Genomic DNA, 24837 nt, shown 5'->3' with positions numbered 1-24837 from the left:
TTGAGCACAGGGCTAACAACCCTGTCTCGTAAAACAAATATGTTGTGGAAACAGCAACTGAAGGAATCAACACTACTGAGTGGAGGACCTTCGTTGCTGCCCTACATCCCAGGAGGCATAATAGGCAGTAAGTAAGTAAGTAAGTAATTGCCAATTCTCTTCCAGCTGTGCTAACCTTGGCGTTCTCCTCTGCTCTCAAGCAGGAATTCCATCTGTCCCCTCTGCCTTGTTCACCATCCTTCTCTTTCATTATTATCATTATCATCCTTATTGTCATCTTGCAAAGCAACAGTTGTACAGTGCAAAATGAGACGACGTTTGCCAGGGAATACGATCAAAATGCATCAAAACAATTTAAAAAAACAATCCAGTTCCTGATAAAACAGTACGAATAGTTTAAAAGAAAGTGCAGGTAAAAACAGCAACGTTAAAAATACAAGTAAAAACAGTCATAAAATGTCCAGGGCAGCTGATCTAAGTGGCCTGAGCCAGTGCCAGAGTTATTACTCAGTGCCAGTTATTAAATTGTCAGTACAAAAGCAGCAGAATCAGGTGGAGTGACTGTTTAGCAGCCTCACAGCCTGTGGAAGGAATCTGTTTAGCAGTCTGGTTGTCCGGGCTTTGATGCTACAGTATCTCTTTCCTGATGGCAGGAGATCTAGATGTGTGTGGAGGGGGTGCAATCTGTCCTTTGCTATGCTCAGTGCTTTTTTCAGGCAGCGGCTCTGGAACAGTTCTTGTACCGAGGGTAGTGAGACGCCAATGATCCTCTCTGCTCCCCTCACTTCCATGATAGTCTCTGATATAGATGCTGCCTGACCTGATTTTCCAGCAATTTTCTGGTTTTACTGCAGCCCTTACAGTGATCGACTAAAATGGCATCCGCCAAAAATCAAAATGGGGACACAAAATAATATCCCAAACACACCATGACCCCTGCTGGCAACTATAAATTAAATACATCTAGTTTATATTTAACTGCATAAGTCACAAACACTACAAAAATGAAATGCACCAGGCAAGACTAAACTGGAACAGACGCACATGAAAAAGATCTGGACTATCACAGTTATCTGGACTACATCTCCTCCCACCTTTTCTCTTGTAAAGATGCCATCCTCTACTCTCAATATCTCTGTCCTCGCCATATCTGCTCCAAAGTTGAGATTATTGAATCTAGGACATCCAAGATTTCCTCTCTCTTTAGTAAACATAGTTTCCTCCTCCTGCTGTCATAGATGGATCCATCACCCACATCTCCTCTGTGTCCCATAGTTCTGCTCTCACTCGACTTGACTTTAAGAGTATATAAGTAATTGTAAAACACTATGTTTGTGTGGCTGCTCGGCGTGAGCACCTGAGTATATTGATATACTCTCTGTACTGGTCCCCGCCACTCCCGTCATGACGAATTGAGTAAAGCTTGGCATGGTTTAACTTTAACCCTTTGTGTTGTTGTCTGTTTTAAGTAGTGAACTTTATCAGCCTGTCCCGCTGAGATACTCCAGCTTTTTGTGTCTAAGGATAGAGTTCCCCTGGTCCTCACCTTTCACCAGCTTCCTCATCATTCTCCAACATTTCTGCTACCTCCAACATGATCCCACTACCAGTCCCATCCCCACCCTTTTCCACTTTCTGCAGAGACCACTCCCTCTGCAACTCCTTGGTTCACTCATCCTTTCCCACCCTCTCCCCAGCTGAAGCTGTAGCACCTGCCCCTGTATCTCCTCCCTCAACTCCATCCAGGGACCCCGGCTGCCCTTGCAGATGATACAGAGGTTCACATCCACCTCAAACTTCATCCACTGCATTTGGTAGCATCGATGTGGCCTCAATCACACCAATAAGAACAAGCGTAGACTAGGCAACCGTTTTGCTGAACACTTACGCTCGGTTTGCAATAGTTTGCTGGATTTCCTGGTTGTTAACCATATTAACTGCCATTTCCCATTCCCACACTGACTCTTTTGTTCCGGGACCTCCATTATTGCCGGAGTGAGGACACACACAATCTGGAGGAACAGTACTTCACATTCTGCTGGAATAGCAATCGTATGGATCTTGAATGTTCCAATTCTAGTTAACTATCCAACAACTCCCCCCCCCCCCCCCCTTCCTTTTCTCCTGCTCTCTTCCCTGTGCCCCACCTGAATGCAGACCTGTTTCACCCACTAACACACCCCCTTTCCATTTCCCCCCCCCCCATCTACTCTCAGCAGCTACCAGCTGTAACTGTGTCCAAGGAGATCCTTACAGAGTAAGTACAAGGAACTGGAATATTAAGCAAAAAGCAAAGTGCTAGATGAACTCAGCGGGTCAGACAACAAGAGGGATACAAGGATACAAGTTCCACAGGTCACATCCTTGCACCCCCCTCTTGTTATCACACCTTCCCCAGCCAGCAGTTGGCCATTATGGGCTCCACCCTTCCTGAGGTCATCTGTTGGCCCTGATTTGTTATGGCCTTTCTCACCTCCAGTTTATTCCCCCCTTACCCCTTCCCCCCCCCCCCCCAATATTTTCAGTCTGACGAAGGGTTCCGACCCGAAACATCACCTTCTCCAGATCCGCTGAAGTTCGGTATAAACCAGCATCTGCAGTTCCTTCCTACACCCATCCATGTTCTCCATAGACGCTGCATGACCTTCTGAGTTACTCCAGCACTTTGCATCTTATTTTGCAAAGCACCATCTACAGTTGCTTATGTCTCCACTGAATTAAGCTGGATCCCGAAATCTGCCCATTGTTCCCAGTATACCCGCACTGGGTATGAAGAACTGGGCAATCTGACCTAGGACAGGCATCACCAGGCTCCAGCAGTCAGCTGCTGCAGGTGGTGTTATCTTATGTCCCCACACCAAGAACATCCTGACAACCTATGACTGGAGGCTAAGCTGGGGGGTACCCCTTTAACACCTGTCAATACAGACAAACCTTTTACAAACAAATCAATACCTTTCATTGGGGTGGGAGATTGCAACCTTCAAGTGGTCCGCCCTGTTTCAACGAATGCAATCAACTTGGCGTGCACAAACAAATAAAATCAAAAAGAACAAGTTGTCCTACAACTTTAAGCTGTGCACGCCATATGCAAGAAGAAGAATACCTTTCATTCACTTGTTTTAGTTTTTTAGTTTAGAGATACAGCGTGGAAACAGGCCCTTCAGCTCACCAAGTCTGCACGGACCAGCGATCCCCACACATTAACATAAGCCTACACACACTAGGGACAATTTACACTTATACCAAGTATACAAACCCAAGCCAATTAACCTACAAACCTGTACGACTTTGGAGTGTGGGAGGAAACCGAAGATCTCGAAAAAAACCCACGTGGTCACGGGGAGAACGTACAAACTCCGTACAGACAGCACCCGTAGTCAGGATCGAACCCGGGTCTCTGGCGCTGCAAGCACTGTAAGGCAGCAACTCTACCGCTGCGCCACCGTGCCGCCCATAAGCCCATTGTTCTTTGTACCTTTTCATATCACTAGTTCCCCTCTCCACTGACTCTGTCTGAAGAAGGATCTCGACCCAAAACGTCACCTATGCCTTTTCTCCAAAGGTGCTGCCTGTCCCGCTGAGTTACTCCAGCATTTTCTGTCTATCTTCGGTGTAAACCAGAATCTGTAGTTCCTTCCTGCACTGTAAAACTATCTAAATGATTTAAAAATTCAGAAAAAAATTAGATTACTTTAAAGCACTAATCAAAATTAATCAAAATTGCTAATAATAAAAAAATCTATTCCTCCTAAAATTCCAATTGAAATGAATGGGGTTTTTGATCCCTGGCTTTTTATCGTATCGTCTGATGCTGAATTCCCAGATGGGCGTCGTTCAGCACATCCTGGATTTGTGGGAAGCCAACGGCTAAATGGATTTTGGAACCGCCGACCACAACCAGCGTATCTCTGCCCGTTTGATCACTTTGGCTGTTTAATTAGAAAAGCGATGGATCTGATTGAGATTTGCAACATGGAATCAGGCCATTTAGCCATTGTGTCCATGTTAATAAATAAAAGCGGTCTGGCCGAATTCCACTTCGCACACCGTGTGTTTCCAAGTCTTCTTTTTAAATGCCTCAGCTTCCACCTTCCTTTCAGGTTGCTAGTTTCAGACTGCTGTGATCCCCAGGGTGAAAATATTTTTACACTATAAATTTTTTGCTTAAGCCTTAAAGCTAAACCTTTAGTTATTGTCCTCGCTACCAAGGGAAATAGCTATGACCCAATAATTAAGTCTCAATTTTTGACAGCTCAATTAACTCTCCCCACCGCCTCCATGGATTAAAAATTAACAACAACTATCCAATCAATTTCTATCATAATTATAATTCTCCTGTCTGGCAAAATCCTCAAATCTTCCCATATTTTCTCCAGTGCGATCCCACTTTTTTTTTTGGAAACTTTATATTTCTTCAATTCACCAATAAATACTCTTAATCTGGTTGCGACGTATCCTCCCTCTTTTTTGTGATCTTTTCCTCAGACAATAAAAGCACGAATACCTTAAATGTTCTTGATGAACCTTATCTTCAGGCCATCTCCACCGATGCAGGCTCTGCTTTGTTCTGTAAGTTCCCATACCTCTCGTTTCCCCCTCCCTGACTCTGTCTGGTGAAGGGTCTCAACCTGAAACGTCACCCATTTATTTTCTCCAGAGATGTTGCCTGACCTGCTGGGTTACTGCAACTTTTTGTGTTTATCTTGGCTTATGGAAATCATCCATAGGAGAAGAAAGCCACAAGTTTCATTGAGCTTGCTCTGCCATTCATTAACAACACTGCTGACCTGATCTTACTATCAGCTTCACTCTTTTTCTCTATCCTCCATAACCCTTGATTCTGTTCTGATCCAGAAACCCATTTTATCTTGAACACACATAATGACTCATCAGTCAGGACCAGAAAAAAGCATTCCTCGTCATGCTAGTCTTTATGACCCTCCTGTCCCAGTTGTAGCAACGCCTAGATTCTCTCACCAGCTCAACATTTTCATTGACAAATCACTGAGAATTTTAGGTTAAATTTTTTCAGGCTCCAGAAAGTGTAACGATTTACCCTGCTCAACATTTCTCATTGGGTAACTCCTTCACACCATGAATTAATCTGGAGCACAGACAATCACATTGTCTATGCTGACCTTCAAGCCTATCTATACTAATAGACAATAGACAATAGGTGCAGGAGTAGGCCATTCAGCCCTTCGAGCCAGCACCGCCATTCAATGTGATCATGGCTAGTCATCCACAACCAGTACCCCGTTCCTGCCTTCTCCCCATATCCCCTGACTCCGCTATCTTTAAGAGCACTATCTAGCTCTCTCTTGAAAGTATCCAGAGAACCGGCTTCCACTGCCCTCTGAGGCAGAGAATTCCACAGACTCACAACTCTCTGTGTGAAAAAGTGTATCCTCATCTCTGTTCTAAATGGCACCCCTTATTCTTAAACTGTGGCCCCTGGCTCTGGACCCCCAACATCGGGAACATGTTTCCTGCCTCTATCTAGCATGTCCAAACCCTTAATAATCTTATATGTTTCAATAAGATCCCCTCTCATCCTTCTAAATTCCAGAGTATACAAGCCCAGCCGCTCCATTCTCTCAGCATATGACAGTCCCGCCATCCCGGGAATTAATCTTGTAAACCTACGCTGCACTCCCTCAATAGCAAGAATGTCATTCCTCAAATTAGCGGAACAAAATTGCACACAATACATCAGGTATGGCCTCACCTCTTTGCTCCTATACTCAACTCCTCTTCTTATGAGGGCCAACATGCCTTTGCTCTTTCTTCACTGTCTGCTGTACCTGCATGTTTACTTTTAATGACTGATGAACAAGGACCTCCAGATCCCGTAGTACTTCCCCTTTTCCCTACGACACAATTTAGATAATAATCTTCCTTCCTGGTTTTGATACCAAAGAGGATAACCTCACATTCATCCACATTAAACTGCATCTGCCCACTCACCCAACCTATCCAAGTCACCCTGCATTCTCATAGCATCCTTCTCACAGTTCACACTGCCACCCAGCTTTGTGTCATCTGCAAATTTGCTAATGTTAATGTAATCCCTTCATCTAAATCATTAATACATATTGTAAATAGCTGCAGGTCCAGCATCGAGCCTTGCGGTACCCCACTAGTCACTGCCTGCCATTCTGAAAAGGACCCGTTAATCCCTACTCTTTGTTTCCTGTCTGCCAACCAATTTTCTATCCATGTCAGCACTTTACCCCCAATACCATGTGCCCTAATTTTGCCCACTAATCTTCTATGTGGGATCTATCCCAATTACCTGCAGTAATTTCCTAATTCCTCTTTGCCTTCGTCATTAAGAACCTGAAGTCTGGATCAGACTGAAGAAGGGCATCGACCCGAAACATCACCTATTCCTTTTCTCCAGAGATGATGTCTGACCCGCTGAGTTACTCCAGTTTTTTTGGTCTATCTTCAGAGTGAAATAGTACTGAGCTCTGCCAAGCTTCTTCCAGTCACACAGGTATCTATTTACCATTCCCCATTGTCTTGCGCATCAAGGGAATTTGGCTCCCTCATCCATTTGCTTTGCTGTTCAGACTGCCATGTGGGATCTTAAAGATCATGTTAAAATCCATGTACAGTAGTCTACACCAAACATACAACCCTTCTTCTTATCGTTTCAACAACATTCATTGAGTAAGACAACATTGTTTTGATAAAAAAAATTTTTGCTGGTCTTTGATTAATCTGGACTTTCCCCAAATGACAATCTCTATTGTCACTCAGTCTGGGCATTCACTGATGTTAGGTTGACTTGCCTGCAACTATTTATGCTCTTCTGCCCTGTACAAATGGTACCATTGCTTTAAAGCGAACACAGAGGATAGGGTGAAGTTTAAATATCTGGAAGACAAAAGCTCTTCCCAAACCTTAGACTGCAAAATACCATTCCCTGGCGATCAAGATCCACACACACTTTATTCAATCCACCACCGCCTTCACCACCCTGGCAAAGTCTTTGGTTACCTGTTCATAAATCACAACTTCAAACCAAGCTTATAGGTTAACAGAGTAGTAGCAATAAAAAAAGTCTCATGTTGGTGAGGATATGGATAACGCACATTAGCAATTTATTACTAAGGGCAAGTGCCAGCAATACTGCCTCTGCATAATTCTCCAAATTCATTGGCAGGATAGGCAGACCCATGTCTATGTCTTCTCCTTGGCCAACACTCCCAGCATAGGGGCGGCACAGGGGTAGAGTTGCTGCCTTACATCACCAGAGACTCGGGTTCGATCCTGACCATGGGTACTGTTTGTATGTAGTTTGTTCGTTCTTCCCCATGACCTGTGTGGGTTTTCTCTAGATGCCAGTTTCTCTCCACACTCCAAAGATGTACATGTTTGTAGGCAAATTAGCTTTGGTAAAATTGTAAATTATCCCTAGTGTGCATAGGATAGTGTTAGGGTGCGGTTGGTACGGACTCGTTGGGCCAAAGGGCCTGTTTACACACTAAGTTAAACGAAACATAAAGACACTGATCATGCTTCACCAGTTTCCATGGGCAGATCACATGGTTTGCATGCCTTCATCAACCTGCTGGAATGGATCCATCTATTCCAAGCATTGAGAAATGCTTCAAGAAAATCCTCATTGGCTTATGGCAAACCCTGGGCCAAAAGCTGCTCAAACTCGCAGAGAAGCTCCAGAAAGACGCTATGCATTTGTAGCCTCTTTCTGACAGCAACATGCGGAGCTGGTGAAAATAGGTAGGTGTAAAAATTAAAATACAGCCACCACCCTCCAATCGTGGTGAGTCTATGGATTGCTGCAACGTTGCAGGTCTGGAGTGAATGCATGTTATCCTTGGGTTGTTGTGATAATTTAAAGCCACAGAGGATACACAAACCTTCCACTGCAAAACACCATCCTTTGGCACTCAAGAAGCATGACTCAATTTGTTGTGCAAATTGATAGTTAAAACCTCCTCCTCTCCTTTAATTCAATCATTAAACACTAGGGTAGACATTTTATCAGAACCTGGGAAACGTCTGTCCTTACCTCAACAAATATTGCACAATCCTCCCAAGAAACAATGGTTTTTTATGTGAAGAAATATGAAGAAGTTCCAGTCTGAGGATGAGTCCTGACTCGAAATGTTACCTGTCCATTACCTCCAGAGATACAACCTGTCCTGCTGAATTCCTTCAGCACTATTTTTTAAAATCATTTCACCATCTGCAATCTCTTGAGTCTCAGCTTTTTGTATTTACTGGGATCCACTTTCCACTCCACGGATTATCATTCTATCATCTTCTTGTTTAAAATGCACGATAAAATCATTTTCTGGCATTTCATTTTTTTTTCTTTGTGTCTTTCGCTGCTCCAATTACTTAAAAAATTCACCCCTGTAATTTCTAAGCTTTATGGATAGGACAGGTTTGGAGGGAGGTGGGACTAGTGTAGATAGGGCACTAGTGGTTGGTGTGGGCAAGTTGGGATAAAGGGCCTGGTTCCACACTGAATTGGCTTTTTGCAGTGCTGTGTTCCTTTCTTGTTGGAGAGGCACGAGTCCAGATCGGGGAGGCTGATTCTTTTTCTTTGCAGAAGGAAATTTGCTCCGAATCCTATTTTTCTTTGAATTCTCTCCACTGCCCTGACAATGGTTTGCCATTTCACTCTGTCAAAATGTTTCAGTCAAGGACAACAGCCAATGACTAACTTCTTTAGTCAGAGGGTAGTTAATCTGTGGAACATTGCCAAAGGGCTGTGAATGCCAAGTCAGTGGGTATTTAGTAGGCAGAGATAGACAAATTCTTAATTAGAACGGGTGTCAAGGGTTATGGGGAGAAGGCAGGAAAATGGGATTAGGAGGCAGAGATCAGCCATGATTGAATGGCGGAGTAGACTCGATGGGCCAAATGGCCTAATTCTTATCCTATAACTTGTGAATTAGTGAGAACTAGCTTTTCCCCAATTTGAATTTTTTTTCTGTCTACCTTCATCCTTTCACGCTGATAAGGATGCAGAGAAGATTTACAAAGATGTTGCCAAGACCCAAAGCTATAGAGAGGGGTTGGGCAGGCTAAAACTCAATTTCATGGAACGCAGCAGGATGAGGTGTGACCTTATAGAGGTGTATAAAATCATGAGAGGAATAGATCGGGTAGACGCAGAGTCCCTTGCCCAGAGTAGGAGAATCGAGAAACAGAGGACTTAGGTTTAATGTGAAGGGGAAAGATTCAATTGGAACCCGAGGGGTAACTTTATCCACACAAAGAGTGGTGGGTGTATGGAATGAGCTGCCAGAGGAGATAGTTGAGGCAGGGACTATCGCAATGTTTAAGAAATATTTAGAAAGGTACATGGAGAGGACATGTTTAGAGGGATATGGGCAAAACGCAGCTAGGTGGTACTAGTGTAGATGGGACATGTTGGCCGGTGTGGGCAAGTTGGGCCAAAGAGCCAGTTTCCATGCTTTAAGAGTCTATGACTGCCATAAATAAAATAAAATGTATTATCACCGTTATCAAAGTGTGCTCCAATGACACTCATTCCAATTGCCTGATAATCCAAGAACTGTCTTTATGAAAATCCAAACTGCAGATGCAGGAAACTAATTTAGAAATAAAAAGTGCTGGGAATACTCAGTACGTTAGGCCGCATCAGTGGGAAGTAAAATACGTAGAGCAAATGTTTCAGAACCAAGAACTTTTGTCAGAATCCAGATGAAGGGTCTTTTGACCTGAAACATTGGCTGTTTCTCTTCCCACAGCCGCCGCCTGAACTGCTGAATATTTACGGCATCTTATGTTTTTATTTCACGGGGCTTGTTGTGTACCTACTGTAACGAATATTCATTCTTCTCTAAAAATTGACACCCATTCTATCCCAATAAACAAAGTATTTAAAATCCACCCCCATGACTTCTCAATTGTTTTGTGGCAAAGAAATTTGCCGAGTTATTTGCTCTCTCATCTGTCTCTTTGATCATTGTTGAGCTACAGATGTCCAGCCAGCTTCCAGCTCAGTGGACAGAATGTCCTTGGAAATTTGGCCTGTATCTATGTTGCCAATCCTTCACAAACATTGGCTCAGTAATGAATGTACGTTGATTGACTTAGCACAAGGCTTTATCTCTAAACTGGTGGAACTAACCTATAGGTTAAAATGACACAGCTACTGCCTTTAGGGCTCTGCTTAATAATCTTTTTCTTAACTTCACAAAATATGCAGGCAGATCATTCAACTGTTAATGGTATGGAGCATTACCTCTGGAGCAGGCCTTTACACTACTCTTCTGCCCCTATTTCTGATCAGGCCCGAAAGGCCCCAGGTTCTAAACGACTGGATAACTCCTATTGAAGCTGGTATTGATATTTAGCTGACCACTTCCTCCCAAAGCAACAATGATAATCTCTATAGACAACCTTCATCGTGAATTGTGAGGTCTGAAATGACGATAGTAATTGATTGGCAATAGTCATGATCCACGATTGAGAGAATGGGAGGAGAAAGCCTTCATGAAACAGCAAGACCAAAGGAGGAAGCAATAAATATGGGCACGTTTATGTGGAAAGCTGGCCATGAAATCAGAGGAAGGGGAGGGAAAGATGGATTAAGATGAGGTTTAAAAAGAAAAGCAAAGACTATTTGGTGCTGATGCTCAGGTTATGTTGCCTCTACAACTAACGATGTGACTGTAATGGGATGGTAAGGATTTTAAAGGGTTGCATAAAAACAATGCACAGGAGGTGCTGGCACAAGAAGAAATGGGAATAGAGTCCAAGGGGTGGTTTTGTGATTAAATCACACCTTCACCTATTTCAGCATAAGGGGGTGGGGGAGTAATGTATATTTCAACATAGAGATAAGGAGGCCAAGAGGTGCACTGGGATTAGCTGTGATTTTACAGCAAGGAGCCAACACTGTCCCCTTGCTAACTTGACAGTTAAGGGAAGGAGGGAGTTTTCCTTAGAATGGGAGGGAAAGAGGAATGTCTTTAATGGAAGGAGTCAGGACTCGGTAGTCCTAAAGGAATCAAAATAAAAGGCAGATCGAAATAATGGATTTCTAAGCAGCACATAAGATTACAGGATGAAGCCAGCTTGGAGCATCAATGAATCAATATCCAATTTGACAATAGCTTAAAATAAATTGAGTTCTGTGTAAATAAATAACATAGAAAAACTTCAACAAGGTTATTTTTGGAAATTAGGTAGTAGTGTTCATATCAGGACAGGACATTTTTTTAATGCATTATTTTATTAATATCCCTTCTGTGCATGTTTTAATATACAATAGTTGTAAAACAGTGAACACAATTAAGTACAAAGATTATCAAGAATTTTTGCAGTTTGACAATGACAATAACCTGGTTGAAGACTATTGTCAAATTCATGTTGTGAGATTAAAAACGTAAATAGCATACTTTATGACAAAATGGTAGGGGGAAAATGAGAATGGAGCGGTCAACTACCTTTATGCAGAGCTTATAAAAATTAAAGAGTAATATTTAGAATTCATACGCTTCAGGCTTGTAGCATTAACTCTTATACAAATTCCCCCATTATATTGCTTGGAAAACAGATCAAGATTTGGCAAGCCCCCCTGAAGAAATATTTCCTACTGAGGCTTTGAAAGCTCTCCATTGAATTGCTGCATGCCATTTATCCATGATTGTGGGCCTGCAGATCATTTTTTAGCTTCTTTAAGAGATTAACATCCAGAAGTTCAAATGTTTCAAGCTACCATGAACTAGAAGCATTATTTCAGCAGGCAACCAGGAGTTAGTTTGGGAAAGGGTTGTAGTAGGGTGTGGGCAGGGTTGCGGGGAGAGAATTAAATTACCATTCTAACAACCTCAAGAGAACAAAATCTCTGCTGAGAGTATAAATACAGTGATAGGATATCATTGTTGCTCTGCAAAGTCAAATATTGAAATAAAAAGCACTTTTATAAATAACATATTAGACAAACTCAACATCAGATACAAGACTTTTGTTTTCTTGCAGCCTTTCCACAAAATTAAACATTAACTTGCTCATCTTGTTAAATTAATCTTTGCCTTCTAATCATATTTTGCTGCACATTCCCGTTCTTATTAAAACCCAGGCCAAATAAGAAAACCCGTGAATTAGAGGATGATGAATTATCTGTGAAATGTAGAAGCCAATATTCAACATTTATCTGGGCAGTAGTTTCAACAAAAGAAAAAGCAGCATCTTTTTTTAATTACTTTCTTTTCTGTACGACTACTACCATACTGATTGGTTTATTTAACAGCTGCCAGTTGCTGGCATTTTATACCATTTTTTTTTGGTTGCCAATGCCAGATTATTGATTGCCAAATGTGAATTGATTTGGAGATAGTCTTCCACACATACAAGTGGTGGGGAGAGACAGCATGTGGATCAGTTTCAAGGCACCTGGAAACTAGGCATGAAGAGGGATCTAAACACTGCTGGAGTGTATGTAAACCTGCTCAGGTCGGCAAACCATGCAGTTGAGACAAAGATAAGCTCCAACCCCCAGAGTTTTATCTTTTTATAGAATAAGGTATGGATTTCTTTTGGCTTATTTCCATTTCAGGATTAGTTTTGGGCAAAAAAACTAAAGGGGTACTCTGAAAGGTAATTGAACTGAAATTTTAACCTCATTCCTCTCTCCATGGATGCTGCCTGACTTATTTTTAGTATTTATTGTTTTACATTAGGGGTGAGAACAAAATCTATTCCGCTTACGTTTGAGTGTTTTTAAGTCAGACTCGTGTCTACAAAACCTAACATTGGATGACTGTAAATGTGTAGGATGAAGTGAACTGAATGATTCATGGGCAAGTGGCGTGATACCTTGCACCAAAAACTAGAGTGAGAAGGTACATTCAAGATTGATGTAGGAGGCGTCAGACTGGTTTCCGCATCCTTTAGCAATTACTGCCATCCAAGTTACCTGTACCATTTACTTTTAATGCAGCCTTGCTGCTGAGAAACAGCATCAAACTATGATTGTATCTGGTGCAATTCCATTAAAGATTTCCCTTGTCAATTTTAAGTAATGGCAAAGATGGTTAAGTTTGCTTCAAAACAAAAATCTATAGATACCACCGGTTGGGACATTATGGATGTATTAAAGAAACAAATTTAAACTATTCTTCTATTTATTAAAACAGGAAACTTGATATTTGAGAACAGTTCAAAAATACCAGAATGTGATAGATCTCACACCATATATACAATAGCCCATATATAAAGAAAATTGTTCAGCAAGTTAGACTCACTAACATGATCTTAACACTGGTGTTGATGTTCCCAAAATTACAAGATTAAAAGTACAGTGATACCTGTAGGTCTCAGCAACATTTTAATTCCATTATCTGTCGACTCCTATGCACCTTTACAATTGAGAATGTGCATCTGATTGAAAGGAAAAAAAATTCAGAATAGTTCAAGGAACAACAATTAACACTGAAACTGAAGAAAAGAACTAAAGTGCGGCCCTTACACTGCGACCCACATTTCAGTTCAATGTTGTTTTTCCGTGTTTAAATGTAACCTAGAGCCAACTAGTTTATGTCATGTTTGAACTAAAGTTAAAATAGTCTCCTTATAGAGTTTAAGGAGGATATCGGGGAGAAATGATTACGTCATTTTGTCATTTTATACATTTCAATAAAAAAGTTTAACAGATCAGCACCTGCTGTGCGTATTCTATAATTTCTCTTTTGTTTAAAAACTATTCTACACCATGCTTAATTAGCTAATTCTGATTCCCATCCTGTTCAATTTTTGGTTCCAAAGTAAAGCAGTTCAAAATTCCGAGTTACATATTTTGCTTCATAATCCATACTGATTTACAATTCACATGCCAACCAGTTACCAAACAGTTCTTGACATTTGCTGGCTTGAAACAGGGCATTTCTTTCATTTGATGAATATTGCCTCTATGGTTTCTAATTTCGTCAATGAAAAGTGAAGAGAACCACCAACTGCTCCACAGCCTTTCAGCCTGCACTGTCTCATGCTGACCTAGTGACACACCCAGCATGGATAGCAATAGGAACAAGCCACAGTTCAACAGTCCACTATATATGTTCCCAGAAATGTACGAGCATTGATAGCTCCCAGGCTCCTTACAATAAAAACCTAGGCAGGAGGGGGCGCCTTAAGCATTTGTGTTTCCTAATTTCCAATGGGAATTCATTAAAAAAATGCCAATTATCAATTCCTTTGCCAGTATGATATCTGAGATAATTACATTTTTAAATATGGAATATGTTAATCTAACACGCACGCTATCATACTCAAAAAATCCTAACTAAACCAGTGTGTCTACCTTCAGACCTCAAACATACAAGCACATTGTAATACATTTCCCTTTTCCCAAGGTAAGCTATTTTTCTGACCGGAATTGCCTTTGGTACAATGGAACACATCACTGGTGGCAGAATCCACTGAGAGGCAATAAAATGCTTGTCTGAACTTCTTGGTCAAAAGCCCACTAATTTAAATTTTGATAGCAAATTGGATACATCGGAACACTATGTTTTTATCTCATCTCTTGAAAATCAAGTCATAACTTCCAAACAACAAATTAGAACCTACGAATATTCCTGCTGATAACCTCTTCAGGCTCAGATTAATGATTAAAAATGATTTGCATGAAATCGGACAATCCATCAGTAACACCCACACAATTTGAACAAACAGTAGAATGTATACAATGAAAGATGCAGCCAGAATCTCTGAGTTTAATAAAGGAGCAGAGTAAAAGTTAATTCGGATGACCTGTACTTTCAACTAGCTTGTAAACTTACTTTTTTTGCAGTTTCTAGTCCATTATGTCAAGTCCTTCATAACATACATTCAGTGCTATGTGACAGCCTGGCTATTATGTAACATCACTGTTGTAATCGTTCTTTACTAACTACAACCAGCAACTTCTTACGGAGTGCAAAATACTACATGATTGGCTGCATTGTTGTATTTGGTCAATTAAATTAAACTATACTCAGAAGTACTGCATTGTACATACTAGAACTAGAATGAAACATGTTATTTCTGCTTTCATAACTATTTTACCAGTAACTATATAAATGTCATCAACAATTAATGACCTGCAATCACTAGAATTTTAGATGCTTTAGACCATGCTTTAAACACGGCCTTTTAATGAATCACAAAACAAAATGTATTGAATAACTGCTAAGAGAAACAAACAATGTTCCCCACCAACGGCACATAAAATTGTGGCAGCTCTGACAAGTTTTTTCCCCCAGTGCTTTTCGATATAATTTTAACCAGGAAAAGGTAGATGTGGGCTTCTTCAATGGAGATTCATCTCTGGGCAACCTTGCCACCCGAAGCAATGGCGAATGGAGTGCGTTTACTGCAATAATCTGACGTATTCTCCAGCATTTCTCCTCCTGAGGAGGCCATCTGTAGATAAGCAGCATAATTAAACAGTGTGGATGCTTAACGACCACGTAAACATGTCAGAACCCTTAACAGCAGGTCGTAGACTTGATGATCTGAACTTATAGTTTAGATTTGAGTCTAAAGCTCTCAATGAAAATGACAGGCAATGAATCCATTCTTCTCCTTATATCATCGTTCAAGAAACATTTGTATTCACCGATGGATACCGACACAAACACTGGAGTTCATATCCTAATTCAATGTTCGTTCTCATAATTCCTAGAGCCCCAGGCAGTGATACAAGTAGTGCAGAGCATTATACCACATGTAGCCAGAAAGAAATCCAATTATTTGCACCACGAAGAGCCATACTGAGTCAAGAATCATCGGTCTGGAAGTTGCTGTAGTTTGACCTTTGGTAGGTGGGAATGCTCCTGTAAATATAAAAAGAGTGTTTTAAAAACTTCCTTCAGTACCATACTTCATCTAACTTTTATCCAATGAATAATCGACTCAAATTGTTCACATCCCTTCCCTCTGCCACTGAGGAGGGAAAATCAGTGAGAAGGGCAAGGTGCAATTATCCAATTCAGTTTCTTCCCACGGTAGCAAAGCAGTAGAGTTGCTGCCTTACAGCGCCAGAGACCCGGGTTTGATCCTGACTGAGTGCTGTCTGTATGGAGTTTGTAACTTCTCGCTGTGCCTTCTTTCTTTTCTCCAGGTATTCTCCACTTTTCTCCTCCCACACTCCAAAAACGTACAGGTTTGTAGGTTGAATGGCTTTGGAAAAATTGTAAATTGTCCCTAGTGTGTGTAGGATAATGCTAGTGTGCGGGGATCGCAGGTCGGCACGGACTTGGTGGGCCGAAGGGCCTGTTTCTGCACTGTATCTCTAAACTAAACCAAACTAAACATCATGCCAGCCAGTATTTAGCCAATTCAATTCATGCCCCGTGATAAATAAATGGCTGAGATTACCGAAGGGAAGGCTTTGGGACCAGATACCTTCCTATATGTCTTGCTGAAGAGATGGACATCATAATTAGATGCCTAGTTTCAGTAGAATTACAGCACTGGCAATTACCCCCAAAACACTCATGAAGGAGCAGAATGTGGACAGAGCCCAGGCCATCTTGTACACCAACCTCGCTTCCGTTGACTCCATCTACACCACGCTGCCTCGGCAAGGCCACCAGCATAATCAAGGACCAGTCTCACCCGGGACATTCCCTCTTCTCTCCTCTTTCATCAAGCAAGAGGTACAGAGGTTTGACTCCAGATTCAGGGAAAATTTCTTCCCAGCCGTTATCAGGCAATTGAATCAACAACTAGAGAGCGGCCCTGACCTTGCATCTACCTCATTGGAGACCATTGAACACTCTTTAATTGGCATTCACTGGACTTTATCTTGCACTAAATGTATTCCCCTATATCCTATATATATATATATATATATAGTCTCTTTTCGCTGGCTAGATAGCATGCAACATAAAGCTTTTCACTGCACCTTGGTACATGTAACAATAATAATCTAGACTAAACAATTGGAGCCTGGCCAACCATGGCCCCAGTGTACTATCAAACCAAAGTACTGGAAACTGTGGTTGACCCTGCTATCAGGTAATACATTTAAGCCAGTATATAAATGACACTTGTACATGTGTACACTCGGAGGCTGAACCATTGATGCCTTGTTCACCAAAGGACACAAAGAAGTTGGGTCACGAGACAAAGGTCCTCTTCCAACCTGTACCTTGGTTGCACCACCCTGCCCTCTGGCCATAAAGGTTTACGGAGAGGCCGTGGAAAATATGGACCAGTTATCACACCTCAGGAACTGGTCCTCTTGCATGCACTCCGACAACTCCCGTCGAAGGCAGACATTGAAGATGAAATTCACCATTGCCTTCAATGCAGCCTTTGGACGATTGAGGAAAAGGACGTTCGAAGATCACAACAAAAACACATGGTGTACGGAGCCAGAGGTCCCTGCTCCCCCGTATCCCCTGAGATGTGGACTACTTATACCAGGCACTCCCGAGCACTGGAAGCATTTCACTATGACGGTTTCCACAGGAATCCTTCAAATTCACTGGCCGGATAAGCAAACTAACAACAGCATCCTACACCAGGGCACTGTCTCTGGTGTAGATGCTTTAGTTACACTCGGTAAGCTATGTTGTAAAAGCTACATTATTCACATGTCCGACACACGACTCCTGAAACAGACACTCTATTCCAAGTTCTGTCAAGGGAAGAGATTACCCAGGCAGACAGAGGAAAATATTTAAGAATGTGCTTGAAGGCTCCCACAAGAAATGCAACATTCGCCTGACTCCCGAGGATCACTGACCTACAACTGCTCATTTGGAATGCCTGCCGCTGCTCCCACCCACCACGCAATGCAGTCCATACATCAGCAACACAGAATTCCTGCATGAGCAACCAAGAGACTTCAGGACCTCACAAACTGCCACCCTTCCTGCTCCATATGTGGCGGAGTCTGTGGTCCCTAGTCTAAGCTCATCAACTGCCTCAGAATCCACAAAAACAACATGAGCAAGTCATCCTCGAAACCGAAGAAGTGCCTAAGATGACGGCAACTCCCCAACGACTGAATGATCAATACTCAATTGCATTACTACCCTGGTATCTTCCTCAAAAGCTAATTACAGCCCAAGTCCAAATATAGAACAAACTGCCAGATGAAATAGTTAAGGCCGATACAATGACAACATTTAAAAGACATTTGGATAGGTACATAGATAGGAATATGGACAAAGATCGGCAAATGGGACTAGCCTAAATGGGGCACCTTGATTAGCATAGACAAGTTGGGCCGAAGGGTCTGTATCTGAAATGTTTGAGATTGAAACAATGTGTAGAAAAGCAGCGCTTGTTATAGGTTACCAAATCTAGGACTTAAATCTAACTCTACAGGCAGCCTGCCAAGAGTATTGGAAAGACAATTAGAGTGTTAGATTGCACGGCAAGGATAATACACTGTGAAGTGTCAATACTACAAAAATATTGGCACATCAAGGAGATTCCACGTGGTGAGTTTTGGATTGCACGGGAAAGACAGCTAATTTTGCCTAGCCTTGAGGGGCTAACTACAAAGAATTAAAAGCAAAGTTCACGTCTCAAATAAAAAGATCAAATTTACACATCTGGAGCAAATGAAGAAAATCTTACCTGTTTCATAAAAGTGTGCCAGGAGTTCCTCTTTTTCTACAAATCGTTGGTAGAGCCATCTAGTTAGTGCCTCGCTCTCTACAGGGACATCTTTAATAGGATAGATCCTGCAAGAGAAATGTAAACAATGGGAGATTACTCTTTACTAATCAGAGGGGCAAAAGCTGCACAGATGTTTATTTTGCAACTATCTAATACCAAAACAACACTCATGCAGTCAAATAACAAGCTGGTCCTAAAGAATGTGCCACATAAATATCATCTTTAATAATCTGAACCTCAAACATTTCCCCCTGATCTTTAATGTACAGACTATCATACCCTCACCATCAACTGGTGGTGTCAATATCTAATTGTTGCATTACCAGTTAACTGTAATTATATTTCCCAGCCCTTATCCCAGACAAGAACAGCAATCATCATGGTGGCAGCACCACCAGGCTGTGCTCCATCCAGATGTAGGCGCACACACAAGCACACTTAAATCATTGGTAAAAAATCCCAAATTATCCATCCAATTTCATTATTGGAACACCACATCAATAAGCAATGCAACGATTCAAGAAAAAGCCAAAAATAATTTTCCAAAAGAATAAATAATCTGTTGCATTACAATTTTTATTATTACAAGCCAATACTTTGCAAAGTTATGCTATGTTTAAGGTTTTTTTTTTGAATGGACATGAAGTTGAGGGAGAAAGTGAGTGACGAGAGAGGAGTTTAATTTATCCAGGGCTTTGAACAAATATAGAAACATAGAAAATAGGTGCAGGAGGAGGCCATTTGGCCCTTCGAGCCAACACCGCCATTCATTGTGATCGTGGCTGATCGTCCCCTATCAATAACCCGTGCCTGCCTTCTCCCCATATCCCTTGACTCCACTAGCCCCTAGAGCTCTATCTAACTCTCTCTTAAATCCATCCAGTGACTTGGCCTCCACTGCCCTCTGTGGCAGGGAATTCCATTAATTCACAACTCTCTGGGTGAAAAGGTTTTTTCTCACCTGTCTTAAATGACCTCCCCTTTATTCTAAGACTGTGGCCCCTGGTTCTGGACTCGCCCAACATTGGGAACATTTTCCTGCATCGAGCTTGTCCAGCCCTTTTACAATTTCAAAAATCATAAAATGCTGCAGATACACAGAAATGATCACGGAAGAGGTGCCAAAGACAAAAAGAGTTTCAGCAAAAGCAATCTGAGACAGAGATAGTATTGCAATCGCTAAAGTGGAAGCCAGTCATCGTGGTGGACAGGAAGTGTGGCAGAATCTTAGTTTGGGCTCAATAATGATGATAAATTGCAAAATGTCTGAATCCATCTGAAATGTGGTTGGGGATGGAATTGAGAGTCTGGGGCAGTAACTAAAATGGTGCAAGTCATGCCAATTTTTAAGCTGTATAAAATCACAATCAGTCGAGGAGTGGATATTAGATAAACAGTCTGATAACTGAGACAGAGGAAGGAGCTGAAGAGGGATGGAGGGCAGAGATGAGTGTCATCAAAAACAAACTGCGGAAGGAATGCAGTAGGGGCATGCAGCATGAGCCAGAGAATGGACAGACCATATTTTGGGACAGGATCCTTCTTCGAGACTGGAGTAGAGGGGAAATAGCTTCTTGATTATGTCGGCTGCTTTTCTGAGGCATAGATGGAGTTGAAGGGGGTGGGGTGCGTGTGAGGGGGAGGCTGGTCTGTGTGATGGACTAATGGGGATTTGTCCCATCCCATCCTCTATTTTCTAGCTTTCTCCATCCTACTACAATAAGTCTGAAGGGTCCCGACCCAAAAGGTTGCCTATCTACATCCTCCAGATATGCTGCTTGACCTGCCAAGTTACTGCAGCACAGTGTTTCGTTGGTAAATCAGGATCTGCAGTTCCTTGCGTAAATAATTAAATAGTAACATGGAGCCAGCCATCAAACAGTGAAAGCTTTAAGAAAATTCATTGTCTTCAAAACATTTTCTCAACTGTTGATGCCCCTCGGTGACAGTTCACATTGTTCTCGTGATTGATGAAATGAACTAACAGGTTTTTAATTCAACAACACCCAATGTTTAAATAGGTGGTTGGAGTCATTCTGATCTCATCAGCCTTGACTGTGATGTGGTTGAATAAAGTCCAATTGTTTGTACTTTATTCATACCATTTGTTTTATAGAGCTACAAAATTGCTCAAATATAGTTAGGTACTTCCTTAAACAGATGCAAGAAATTTCTAATGTCATCGTTGAGATCGGATACTCTGATCTAAATGTGCTGCCCCAGTATTTACTCTCTTGAATACAATCCAAAACATAAGTCATCAAATTTTGGTTCCCATCATTTTACGTCCAGCACAGCACAGAAACACGAATGAAATTACAGACTAAAGTACAACTCAAATTCCAGGACAGAAACGTTACTCTTTATCCTCCAATGTTCTATAGATTCAGGATCAGTTCCTGTGGATTGGAGGGTAGTTAATGTTATCCCACTTTTCAAGAAAGGAGGGAGAGAAAAAGCAGGGAATTATAGACCAGTTAGCCTGTCATCGGTGGTGGGGAAAATGCTGGAGTTGATTATCAAAGATGTAATAGCGGCGCATTTGGATAGCAGTAACAGGATCGGTCCGAGTCAGCATGGATTTACGAAGGGGAAATCATGCTTGACAAATCTTCTGGAATTCTTTGAGGATGTAACTAGGAAAATGGACATGGGAGAGCCAGTGGATGTAGTGTACCTGGACTTTCAGAAGCCTTTGATAAGGTCCCACACAGGAGATTAGTGGGCAAAATTATAGCACATGATATTGGGGGTAGGGTATTGACATAGATAGAAAATTGGTTGGCAGACAGGAAACAAAGAGTAGGGATTAATGGGTCACTTTCAGAATGGCAGGCAGTGACTAGTCGGGTGCCGCAAGGCTCGGTGCTGGGACCGCAGCTATTTACAATATACATTAATGATTTAGTTGAAGGAATTAAAAGTAACATTAGCAAATTTGCAGAAGACACAAAGCTGGGTGGCAGTGTGAACTGTAAAGAGGATGCTATGATAATGCAGAGTGAGTTGGACAGGTTGGGTGAGTGGGCAGATGCATGGCAGATGCAGTATAATGTGGATAAATGTGAGGTTATCCATTTTGGAGGCAAGAACAGGAAGGCAGATTATTATCTGAATGGTGTCAGGTTAGGAAAAGGGGAAGTACAACGAGACCTGGGTGTCCTAGTTCATCAGTCACTGAAAGTAAGCATGCAAGTAAAGCAGGCAGTGAAGAAAGCAAATCGTTTGTTGGCCTTGATAACAAGGGTATAGGAGCAAAGAGGTCCTTCTGCAGTTGTACAGGGCCCTGGAGAGACCACACCTGGAGTATTGTGTGCAGTTTTGGTCTCCTAATTTGAGGAAGGACATTCTTGCCATTGAGGGAATGCAGCGTAGGTTCACAAGGTTAATTCCCGGGATGGCGGGGGTGTCATATGATGAAAGAATTGAGCGACTGGGCTTGTATTCACTGGAATTTAGAAGGATGAGAGGATATCTTATAGAAACATATAAATTATCAACGGATTGGACACGCTAGATGCAGGAAACATGTTCCCGATGTTGGGGGAGTCCAGAACCAGGGGTCACAGTTTAAGAATAAGGGGTAGGTCATTTAGAACTGAGATGAGGAAAAACTTTTTCACACAGAAGGCAGTGGAGGCCGATTCACTAGATGCACAATAACCTGGCCCTCAACACCAGCAAAACCAAGGAACTGAATGTGGACTTTGGAAGGAGTTGGATGGGAACCCAGAGCCCCGTTTATATCAACGGGTCGATGGTTGAAAGGGTCAAGAGCTTCGAATTCCTGGGCGTGCACATCTCTGAAGATCTTTCCTGGTCCGAGAACACTGATGCAATTATTAAGAAAGTACATCAGCGCCTCTACTTCCTGAGAAGATTACAGAGTCGGATTGTCAAGGAGGACTCTCTCTAACTTCTACAGGTGCACAGTAGAGAGCATGCTGACCGGTTGCATCGTGGCTTGGTTCGGCAACTTGAGCGCCCTGGAGAGGAAAAGACTACAAAAAGTAGTAAACACTGCCCAGTCCATCATCGGCTCTGACCTCCCTTCCATCGAGGGGATCTATCACAGTCGCTGCCTCAAAAAGGCTGGCAGTATCATCAAGGACCCACACCATCCTGGCCACACACTCATCTCCCTGCTACCTTCAGGTAGAAGGTACAGGAGCCTGAAGACTGCAACAACCAGGTTCAGGAATAGCTACTTCCCCACAGCCATCAGGTTATTAAACCTGGCTCGGACAAAACTCTGAACATTAATAGCCCATTATCTGTTATTTGCACTTTATCAGTTTATTTATTCATGTGTGTATATATTTACATAAAGGTATATGGACATACTGATCTGTTTTGTAGTCATGCCTACTATGTTATGTTGTGCTGAAGCAAAGCAAGAATTTCATTGTCCTATTAGGGACACATGGCAATAAACTCTCTTGAATCATGAGTCTTGACGAGAGTTAGATAGAGCTCAGGGCTAGCAGAATCAGGGGGATATGGGGTGAAGGCAGGAACAGGGTACTGATTGTGGATGATCAACCATGATTATATTGAATGGCAGTGCTGGCTCGAAGGGCTAAAATGTCATACTCCTGCACCCATTGTCTGTGTTTCTATGCATAAATGCTTATATTACAATAGAATAACATTACCAAATCGAAGAAATACGACTTCAATTTCTGCTGTGCACATATAGTGGCGAGTGGCGGCGCCTAACGGCAGCGGCTCGACTATAGTCGTCTGTCTTTTTTTATTTTTGTCTTGTTAAATGTATGTCTTTGAGTCAGTTTTTTTTTTTTTTTTAGCTGTGTATATGTGGGGGGTGGTGGAGGGGGCTGTGGGGGAAACCGTTAATCTCTTCCCTGTGCGGGGACCCGACTATTCCCTGTCGGGTCTCGGATGTCGTTGGGCCTAACATCGTGGAGCCGGCGGCGACCTCCGGCCGGGACTAACCTGAGGGCTCCATTTGCAGAGCCTGCGGAACTGACATCGCGGAGCTGGCCAACTTCGGAGCGGGAAGAGCTGTGGTGGCGTGCGGCTGCGACCCGACTTTTGGAGTTCGGAGGCACCGGCCGCAGACCCGGTGGACGGGAACATCGGGAGCTCGCAGGTCCCTGGTGGGAGACCGCTTTTCCGAGCTCCGCAACGGCGACTTCTCCCGCTGGAATCGCGGGTTTAAGGACATGGAGCCGGGGCCTAACATCGCCCTGCGTGGCTTAAACGGCCTCAGGACTTACCATCGCCCGCTGGGGGCATTAACATCGGAGCCCCAGTTCACCTCGACACTGCAGTTGGACTGCTGGACCGCGGGAGAAGGAACAAAGGGAAGAGATGGAGACTTTGCCTTCCATCATAGTGAGGAGATGTTGGAGACTCACTGTGATGGATGTTTATGTAAACTGTGTTAAGTGTGGGTCTTAGATTGTGTTTGTAATGTAAAAAACTGTAGAAATGGAATTTTGTTCAAACCTAGGTTTGAATGACAATAAATAGCATTCTATTCTATTCTATAGCGTATAGCACATCTACCAGTACTAATCTTTGCAAATCATTAGATTTTTAAATAATATAGCCTGTCGCTATTAAATGAACAAAGCAAAGATCACAACAAGGAGAGATCTAGCTCATGGTCGCAGCCAAAGATAATTATAAATTCTTCATCATTACCACTCTCCAAAGGCTGATGTAATAAGTTAGATAATTGTTTCCAAATTGGAGATCTTCCATTTGAACCTTCACACCCCTGAGCGACCTATTTAGTCCTAACATGTTTCCCATTGGCCTTCCAAACTACTTTCTTCAATAGTCCATCCTTAACCACTCAACTACACAAACATTTCGTTTTCGACAATGCATTTCGTTGTCTCTGTACTGTACACTGACAATGACAATTAAAATTGAATCTGAATCTGAATCTGAAACTTTCTCCCTGGGTTAAGGCCTTGCAGGCATCAGCTTCTTTTTGACCTTTAACATTATTGTCACCTCCTACCTCACTTGTGTTGGTCTGTCAAGCCAGTGATACGTTTCCAGCAACGGGTCATTGATCAACTGGGACCGGACCTCAGCAATCTCTCTCTGGACCTCATAGGACTTCTTTCCTTTCAAATTTCCCTTCTCCTCATTTATCCCCTTACAACCTCCAGTGGCGTGGGGTGGAGTTGCTGCCTTACTGCGCCTAGGTTCGATCCCGACTAC

General features: G+C 42.3%; 1 protein-coding gene across 2 annotated transcripts in view; it reads right to left on the bottom strand.

Moving 5' to 3' along the window:
• Positions 1–11229: 11229 nt before the first annotated feature.
• The window catches only part of lpgat1 (lysophosphatidylglycerol acyltransferase 1), a 77551-nt gene continuing 63943 nt past the window's right edge, over positions 11230–24837 (bottom strand). For both annotated transcript variants that reach the window (XM_033025300.1, XM_033025301.1), the window contains 2 exons: positions 18595–18701; positions 11230–15833 (listed from right to left, as the gene is read on the bottom strand). In XM_033025300.1, coding sequence (XP_032881191.1) covers positions 15679–15833; positions 18595–18701 — 262 coding nt within the window. In that variant the 3' untranslated portion in view covers positions 11230–15678. The remainder of the gene's footprint in view (positions 15834–18594; positions 18702–24837) is intronic.

The sequence above is a fragment of the Amblyraja radiata genome, chromosome 8 (assembly GCF_010909765.2).
Source record: "Amblyraja radiata isolate CabotCenter1 chromosome 8, sAmbRad1.1.pri, whole genome shotgun sequence".
Lineage (NCBI taxonomy): Eukaryota > Metazoa > Chordata > Chondrichthyes > Rajiformes > Rajidae > Amblyraja > Amblyraja radiata.
The sequence above is the reverse complement of the archived record's forward strand: the minus strand, read 5'-3'. Positions and strand labels throughout refer to the sequence as shown.